At 46.2% G+C, this 9,298-nt stretch overlaps 1 protein-coding gene across 1 annotated transcript; it reads left to right on the top strand.

Moving 5' to 3' along the window:
• Positions 1–9,298, top strand: FCRLA (Fc receptor like A). Its single transcript, XM_003943374.4, has 5 exons — positions 1–117; positions 4,153–4,305; positions 4,608–4,874; positions 5,336–5,620; positions 6,469–9,298. The coding sequence occupies exons 1-5, from the start codon at positions 42–44 to the stop codon at positions 6,762–6,764; spliced, it is 1,077 nt and encodes a 358-aa protein (XP_003943423.1). The 5' UTR covers positions 1–41; the 3' UTR covers positions 6,765–9,298.

Raw genomic sequence — 9,298 nt, 5'->3', positions numbered from 1 at the left:
AAATCAGTGTTAGGGTTGCAGGAGACCTAAACACAGTCACCATGAAGCTGGACTGTGTCATGGCTGGGGCCCTCTACCTTTCCCTTGTCCTGTTCTGGGCAGCCCAGACGCTACTGGGTAAGTACAATATCTGAATATTGGTGAGGGAATGGAGGTATGCTTAACTTTGGGGAAAGGATCTGAAGGAAAAAAACATGAACTAATTCTGGCCCTCTGTAGAAGCAGTGTTCAGGTGGAATAATAAGAAGGGTAGGTATAAGAAAGTTTGGTGGCCGGGCGCGGTGGCTCAAGCCTGTAATCCCAGCACTTTGGGAGACTGAGGCAGGTGGATCACGAGGTCAAGAGATCGAGATCATCCTGGTCAACATGGTGAAACCCCGTCTCTACTAAAAATACAAAAAATTAGCTGGGCATGGGGGCGTGTGCCTGTAATCCCAGCTACTCAGGAGGCTGAGGCAGGAGAATTGCCTGAACCCAGGAGGCGGAGGTTCCGGTGAGCCGAGATGGCGCCATTGCACTCCAGCCTGGGTAACAAGAGCGAAACTCCGTCTCAAAAAAAAAAAAAAAAAAAAGAAAGAAAGTTTGGTGTGCAGGATTGAATGACTTTCTGAAGATAAAAATCTTCAAGCCTTTTCCATCCTGAAAGTCTCCTCTGACCATGATGTCCTCTCTAGCTTTAATCTCAACTCTTTCATTTCACTTATAAGACAAGTTTTCTTGAAAGAATAGGCTGCACTTACCATCTCCACCTCCTCACTTCTCACTCACTCCTCAGTGCTTGCATCCTGATTGCCACTGGAATTGGTTTCGTCTAGGGCACAGTGACCTTCGAATTGACTGGGTTTTTGCATACTTTTCAGTTCACGTACTGCTGGACTTCTCTGCTGCCCGGGGCTCTGTTGATCACCGTGGCTTACATAACTCCCTCTTCTCCTCTTACTACATGGACTTCTCTTGATCCCTTAATAGCTTCTCTTCTCTTCCTTTTAAACACCAGTGTTCTCTATAGTTACAGCATTGCTTCTGTACCCCTCTTTCTTTACACAGTCTCCTTCATGAGCTTATTTGTCTATACAATTTTTGCCACTATAAGTAACTCTGTATTTTTCTTTTTTGAGACGGAGTTTCGCTCTTGTTACCCAGGCTGGAGTGCAATGGCGCGATCTCGGCTCACCGCAACCTCCGCCTCCTGGGTTCAGGCAATTCTCCTGCCTCAGCCTCCTGAGTAGCTGGGATTACAGGCACGCGCCACTATGCCCAGCTATTTTTTTTTTTTATTTTTAGTAGAGACGGGGTTTCGCCATGTTGACCAGGATGGTCGCGATCTCTTGACCTCGTGATCCACTCGCCTCGGCCTCCCAAAGTGCTGGGATTACAGGCTTGAGCCACCGCGCCCGGCCTCTAACTCTGTATTTAAGAGTCCCAAATCATATCCTCAACCCTAGCCATGTTTTTGAGCTTCACATCCAAACACCAAGCTTCATACCAGACATATCTACCTACATATCTCACAGGTGTCTCTGCACCACGTGACCACAGCTCAACGTATCTGTCCTTTTGGCCTTCGCCTCTTCAAATTCATTTTCCACAATTTCTGATCTCAGCTAGTGAAACCAGCAACTACCCTTACAATGCCAGTAACCTGAGAAACACCCCAGACTCCTCCTTCTTCTTCATTCTCTAAATCTGATCAGTCATTAAGTTTGTCAAGCTTTATCTCCTAAATTGTAGAAGCAGTCCCTTCCCTGGAACATCACTAATATCTTAGGACAAGCCCTCATCCTCTATAACTTGGGCTAGTCCAGTATTTTCCTAACTAATCTCCTTGTTTTAGCCTTGTGTTCCTGAAATGAATTCTGTACCATGCAGACAGAGTAATTTCTAAAATTCATGTTAACCAGCCCAAATTCCTTATCATGGTACAAAAAGCCAAGCAGAACCTGACATCGGTTAAACTTTTCCTATCCTCTGAGTCTTGTAACTTATGCTCTAATAAATCCCAACCAGTTCATATTTACATATTCACACACCAGACTCTTGCCTGTCTCCAAGGCTTTGCTTATGCCACCATCTCACCTAAAATCAGCTCTTTCCATGACCCTCCATTCCCTGCCTCCTTGCAAATGTGTAGGTTTCCCTAAAGACTCAGCTTAAGTGGTATCTTCTCCAGGAAGCTTTTCTTCAACGCCCCTTTCTGCACCAATGGCTGCTTGTGATACACTTTTCTTATTATAATATTTTCCTGCTTATTCTGATATTTTCATCTACCTGTGTCTTCTACTAAATTGAGAACCATTTGTGGGTAGGGAAAATGTTTCCTTGTTTTTGTCTTGTGACAAGAACTGCAGACTTGAAATCAGAAACTCTGGTTTCAAGCCCCTCTTCTGTTTACCAGCTGTATGTCACCTTAGGAAATCACTTTTTATATCTCTGGTTTAGTTTTCTCATTTGTAGAATGAAAATAATAATACCTACCACCTAAGGTTTGTTGAGTGAGCTCCTGGTAACCCAACAAGATTTTATTTTATTTTGTTTTGTTTTTTGAGACAGGGTCTCACTCTGCCACCCAGGCTGGAGTGCAGTGGTGCAATCACGGCTCACTGCAACCTTGACCCCTTGGGCCCAAGCAGTTGTCCTGTCTCAGCCTCCCAAGTAGCTGGAACCACAGGCAAGTGCCACTATGCCTGGCCAATTTTTAAGAAATTATTTGTTGAGACAGGGGTCGCTCTATGTTCCCCAGGCTGGTCTGGCACTCCTGGGCTCAAGGGATCCTCCCACCTCAGCCTTCCAAAGTGCTGTGATTATAAGGTTGAGCCACTGTGCCTGGACAAGATTTTATTTTTAAAAAGAAAAAATGGCGAGGAGGTAGAGTACAGTCGAGCGACAGTGAGGGAACTGAAAAGAGGTAGTATTACAGTGAAGGGAGCTGACAGAAGATGGAAAGAAAACACCTGGTACTGCTGTGATGAGAATTAGGAAGTAGGGAGGGGCCTTGGTAAGGGGCATTACAAAATCAAAGAATTCTGGGCTATTGGGAGTGGAAGAGAATAAAGGGAAGTGGGGCACAAAATGACAGTCGGATGGAGTGAAGAAGTATGCACATGTGAATGGTCATGAGGCTGGAGGAGGGGAGAATAGCTAGGGAGATAAGGAGCAGGCACAGAGTTGGGAGGAATGCCACTTCCCTTGCCTGGGTCTACCACGAAGGGAAGAGATAGGGTGAGAAGACATGGTGAGAAATGGGTAACCCTAAATTTCAATCAGGAACAAAGAATTGTTCCATGGTTACCAGTATGGACTGGGAGCAGTGGGGCAGGGGTAGAAAGAAAAGACGGAGAAAGCGCTGTGCCACTGCTAGGGAAAATTCAAAGTGGCAGAGGACACTGAAGTAGAGATGGCTGAAAAGTGAGGAACTGCGTGAGGGAAGACAGGAGCGACGCCGCTGGGCACTGAAAGCTCTTTGACGATTAACAGATTCAAGGCTGAGGAGCCAAGCGAAGTTTGGGAAAATCAGAATATGAAAGAAAGTCCCTGAGGAAGGTCTGAGGACAGAAGCAGACCATATCTGCACAGTGAAGTAAAAAGAACACTGATTTTGGACTCAGACACACCTGCCTTTCCTGCTCCATTGCTTAGTCTCTTTTTAAGCACTGAGTACGTTAATTTGGTATTCTAAGCATGTTTCTTTAAGATTGTGAAATAAGGATAAAGTCACATACCTGGAAAGTTCGTGAAGATGAAAGAAGATACTGCACACATGCTAGCAGGGTCTGGTACCCAGTGAACATTAGAATCTGATGTCTCCCTTTCCTTCTTGTCCTATCCCTCCCTCCTTCGGGTTACCATTGTCTTTGCTCCTGGTTTCCAGTACCAGCAGCTGGATGTCATGCCAGTGAGTTCACCACTCTTTCATTCTCTCTTCTTCCTCTTCTCCAAATCACAGTGCATTTGCTGAGAGCCTGGATGCCAATGAATCAAGGTTAAATCTATCCTCCTGAGACACTCACAGGGGTCTTTCCGAAAAAAGGCTTTCAGTGTCTTACTAGTCTCATTCTAAAAAGGGTGATTCTCCTGGGAGATGGAGGAGCCCTGTCCTCCTTCTCCAAGTTGCAGCATCATGTTCTGGTTCTCCCTGGGCCATGCCCTCTTCAGCTGCCAGTTTCAAGGCTCTGCAGTGTGAGAGGCCTGTCCACACCGAGGAGAGCAGCTGCCCCATGGAGGATGACTTGACCGACCCAAGGGAAGCTGGCTTCCAGATCAAGGGCTACACTTTCAGTGAACCCTTCCACCTGATTGTGTCCTACGGTGAGGTCCCGGAAAGGCCTGAGCAGTGCCCCAAACCCCTTCTTTCAGCCCCAGAGCCCACCCAGGAAGGTGTCCCCCAGGAAACTGGCCACAGAATGACGTACTTTTTTCCCAGTCTTCAGCCTACAGCAAGCAGGACACTCTCAGTCCTAGGCCCTAAGGAAGTTGTCCCATACTCCCAACTAGGGGTGAGAGTTTACCTGGACCCTCAGAGAAAGCTTAGGGGAATCTGTTGTAGGTACCCCTGGGGGTAGCTCCCAAGGAGGCCCTGGGTGACACTCAGCTCTTTCTCTGGACCATAGACTGGCTGATCCTCCAAGGTCCAGCCAAGCCAGTATTTGAAGGGGACCCACTAGTTCTGCGCTGCCAGGCCTGGCAAGACTGGCCACTGACTCAGGTGACCTTCTACCGAGATGGCTCAGCTCTGGGTCCTCCCGGGCCTAACAGGGAATTCTCCATCGCCGTGGTACAAGAGGCAGACAGTGGGCACTACCACTGCAGTGGCATCTTCCAGAGCCCTGGTCCTGGGAGCCCAGAAACAGCATCTGCCGTGGCTGTCACAGTCCAAGGTAAGAGCCAGAAGCAGCATCGTCATGGCGGGGGAGGTAAGGAGAAACAGGGAGGCCAAATTGTCTTCCTTTAGCTGGGAAGTGACAAGATCATCAAAAGTTTATGGAGCAGGTTGCTGGCAAATGCTCAAATTGGGCTTCAAAAGGGATGAGACCTCAACATTGCCTTTTCAAGTCATCCAGCCCCTCTCAGAGTCCAGCATGGTTCCTACCACCCACATCTATGCTTCCCAGGCTTCACTGACTGGGTGTCTGGACTACTAACAGATTTGCCCATCTCTGGATATTTCCTAGTCCTATCTACTTGCAGAAAGCACTTGAAAGATTCAAATGGAATCTAAGAGAGCCCATTCCTGCTGGAAATGGGAAAGGAAGGATGACTCCCCAAGGCTCTTCGCTTGCATGTGTCTACCCGTATACAGGATGGCTGAGCTCTTCTTTCTTGCCTATCTTTTCCCCAGAACTGTTTCCAGCCCCAGTTCTCAGAGCTGTACCCTCAGCTGAACCCCAAGCAGGAGGATCGGTGACCCTGAGCTGTCAGACAAAGTTGCCCCTACAGAGGTCGTCTGCCCGCCTCCTTTTCTCCTTCTACAAGGATGGGAGGACAGTGCGAAGCAGGGGACCCTCCTCAGAATTCCAGATCCCCGCAGCTTCAGAAGATCACTCTGGGTCATACTGGTGTGAGGCAACCACTGAGGACAACCAAGTTTGGAAACAGAGCCCCCAGCTAGAGATCAGAGTGCAGGGTGAGTTCTCATCAGAGTACAGGGTGTCTGTTTGGTGTGTGTGTGAGTGAAAAGGGGCAGGGGGAATAGGATGAATGGGCCCGTAAGCTGGGGTTCAGTGCGAACACGTTAAGGAGGGTCACAGAGGAGGCAGGAACAATGAGCCAGAATCCCTGATGATGAGAGACAGCACAAATAGAGAACTGCTCCCTCAGACCGTGGTGCACACCTCGCCAGACCAAGAGCTGAGGCAGCTCTCTATCCGCTACCCCACAGGTGTTAGGGTCCCCCCATGCTCTCTGGGCATTTATAGGAATTTAATATCTAGAATGAAGATGGAGTAGTCTGAAGTCTATGTTCAATTCTAGGAGCCACTTGACCCGAAATACTCCTAGAGGAGGTGACCAGGGTGATAAGGGGGTTTGAAGTTATGTCATATGAAAAATAGTGGAAGGGGCTGGAGATGCTATCCTGAAGAGGAGGTGACTCAAAGGCCAGCAGAGGTGTCCTCAAAAAATTGAAGACTGGCATAAGCACAAGGAATTAGACCAACTTCATATATACTAAAGAGGCTAACCTACCAGTTACCACATTCATGCTTCAGGGAATTAGATTCAGCCCTGATAGAGAAAGAACTGGCTAATAGTTCTAGCTGTTCAATGATGAGGCCTCACTGCTGAAGAATTTCAAACAGAGATGGCCAAGCTTGAGATTAAAATTTGGACCAGTAGGGATACTAGTGTCCTCAAGTCCCTACTGTCATTGGGCTCCACAGCCACTTTCAGAGAACAAGAAAGATTGCCAGGGATAGGAGGGAAGGGCCAGAGTCAGACTTCACTCTTGTATGTGCCTCCTGCCCGGTAATCCAGGTCCGCTCGCCTCTGCTGCACCTCCCACCTCGAATCCAGCTCCTCAGAAATCAGCCGCTCCGGGAGCTGCTCCTGTGGAGCCCCCTGGGCCTCTGCCTCCGCCGCCAACTCCATCTTCTGAGGATCCAGGCTTCTCTTCTCCTCTGGGGATGCCAGATCCCCATCTGTATCACCAGATGGGCCTTCTTCTCAAATACATGCAGGATGTGAGAGTTCTCCTCGGTCACCTGGTCGTGGAGTTGAGGGAATTATCTGGCCACAAAAAGCCTGGGACCACAAAGGCTACTGCTGAATAGACTATTCACCCATGATCCTGCTTAACCACTCCAATAAATCCGATTCTTTCTATTTTTTCTCTTCCTGTCCTGCACATATGCATAAGTACTTTTACAAGTTGTCTCAGTGTCTTGTTAGAATAATGTAGATAGGTGAGTGTAAATAAATTTGTACAAAGTAAGAATTGGACTTTAGCTATAATTGTGTATTCCTTCTGAACATAACAGAATTCTGCTCTCTACATCAGGAATTTCTGTTATGTAGACCAGAATTTTGTGATTTAAAGAGAACTAGTGGAGATGGATTTAATGCAGCAGTCTCGGTTGGGGGCAATTTTGCCCCCCAGAGGACATTGGGCAATGTTTGGAGACATTTTGGTCATCATAGTTGGGGGGTTGTGGGGTGGTGGGATGTGTGTGCTACTGGCACATTGTAAGTAGAAGCCAAGGATGCTGCTAAACTCCTGTAATTCATAGGACAGCACCCCACAACAAGAGATAATCTGTCCCAAAATGTCAGTTGTACTGAGTTTGAGAAACCTCAGCCTAATGAAACCCTAGATGCTGGACTCCGGTATGGGACTTTGCCCCTTGTAATTATTATCTCCTTCAGCCTCATTCAGCTAGTCTGCTTGACATATTAGTCTTTGGTAGGTACTATGGGCTGTGCTTTAGTTTAAGTTTGTGTCCCCTCAAAAGCTGTATGTTGAAATTCTAATCCCCGAGGTAATGGCATGAAGAAGTGGGCCTTTGGGAAGTGATTCGATCAGGAGGGCAGGGCCTCATGATTAGGATTAGTGCCCTTATTTAAAAAACGCTCCAGAGAGCTAACGCACACCTCCACCATATGAGGACATGGCAAGAAGGTGACACGTATGAGGACCAAAAACCAGCTCTCACCAAACACGGAGGCTGTTGTCATCTTGATCTTGAACTTCCAGCCTCCAGAACTATGAAAAATAAATTTTTGTTGTTTATAGGCTATGCAGCTTATGATATTTTGTTATAGCAGCCCAAATGGACTAAGGCAGTTGGTCTCTGCTACGTGGTTGAATTTATGAGATGTTAAAAATACTCATAAGACAGTGTCTCTGTCTACAGAGCGTTTACACTGTGGAATAGAAGGGAGTAGTAGCCCTTCCTATAACAAGGGTATATAAAAATTTCCTACAGGGTCCTACTGTGCTCAGAAATAAGTGACTGAGTATAACGTTGCCAGAGTTGCAGATATTTGTTTTTAATTCATTTGTCTCTGAAATATTTTTCTTGAATAACATATACTAACTCTATTTTAGTCTCTTATTAATATTTTTTTCTATGCTTGGACTTCTATTGTACATTCTCAGCCAAAGAGAGCTGGCCTGGCAGACTCTATAGTAACATTAATGAGTTAGCACATCATTTTATAATAACCTCAGCCAATGCCTGTTCTACTATGCTACTCTGAATTACATGGTTTGATTTTCTCCAATGTGGACTTTCTTTGTGCCATTTATTCTGTGTGGTTTTGACCCAAAATCATTTATGAAAGACATGCACATGATTGTTCTAGACATACTACCAATAAACAAAGACATAGAATCATGCTGATAGCAAAATGAGAGTTTTATGATCATTGTTCTTAGTACCTTAGAGAAAAAAAAAAAAGATCAGGAAGCATCTGAGAATTGCTAGAAATCTGTAAACATCACTACAGCCTGAGAGGACTAATTTACAATTGTATGAATGGAAGTTGCAACAGTGACCAGAACTGTCATAACTTTGGTGGACTTGAAAAAATGGAAGCTCAGTTGCCAATGTACCATGCTGGATGTAACTCCAAAGATACTATGTTATAACCACTCTACTTGGAGTTGATTTCAACTGATGCTCCCACTTGTATTAATGCATCCTTCAAGCTCCTGCTAAATAGGGAATTCATTTATAGGTAGTGGAAGCTATCAGAGATCTGGGAAGGAAAAGATGGAAGCAGCTGGCTGAGATGAATGTCATCTCCATACTCCTCATCTATGTGTATGTGCTCCCCTCTATCATCACACTGCATTTTAATTTTTTATCATTTTTCTTCACCAGAGGGTGAGCTCTTTGAGAATACACCTGAGCTCTTTGTTCCAGGTTGTGTCGTTGACATCTAGTTTAATGAGGCATATGTAAGTTCTCAGTAAATTTTGTTTATTTGAATCAAGTTGGGCCAGTGAAATAAGGGAAAGCATCTTGAAGAGGATGGGAATGAAGCTGGACTTTAAAGGATAAGTGTTATATCTGGCAACAGCAAAATCTCCAGACTCTATCCAGGGGACCCAGCCTCAGTCAAGGACTTAGAAACTTCAGAGGCCGGGTGCAGTGGCTCACGCCTGTAATCTCAGCACTTTGGGAGGCCAAGGCGGGTGGATCACTAGGTCAAGAGATCGAAATCATCCTGGCCAAGACAGTGAAACTCATCTCTACTAAAAAGATATAAAAATCAGCTGGGCGTGGTCATGCACCTGTAGTCCCAGCTACTCGGGAGGCTGAGGCAGGAGGATTGCTTGAACCTGGGAGGCGGAGGTTGCAGT

This window comes from Saimiri boliviensis, chromosome 19 (assembly GCF_048565385.1).
Source record: "Saimiri boliviensis isolate mSaiBol1 chromosome 19, mSaiBol1.pri, whole genome shotgun sequence".
NCBI lineage: Eukaryota > Metazoa > Chordata > Mammalia > Primates > Cebidae > Saimiri > Saimiri boliviensis.
The sequence above is the reverse complement of the archived record's forward strand: the minus strand, read 5'-3'. Positions and strand labels throughout refer to the sequence as shown.

Bases quoted from the DNA above. Each gene is read 5' to 3' on its own strand.
- FCRLA (XM_003943374.4), top strand. From the start codon at position 42: ATGAAGCTGGACTGTGTCATGGCTGGGGCCCTCTACCTTTCCCTTGTC. The intron at 4,875-5,335 runs GTAAGAGCCAGA...TCTTTTCCCCAG, and splicing joins CGTGGCTGTCACAGTCCAAG to AACTGTTTCCAGCCCCAGTT. The intron at 5,621-6,468 runs GTGAGTTCTCAT...CCGGTAATCCAG, and splicing joins GCTAGAGATCAGAGTGCAGG to GTCCGCTCGCCTCTGCTGCA.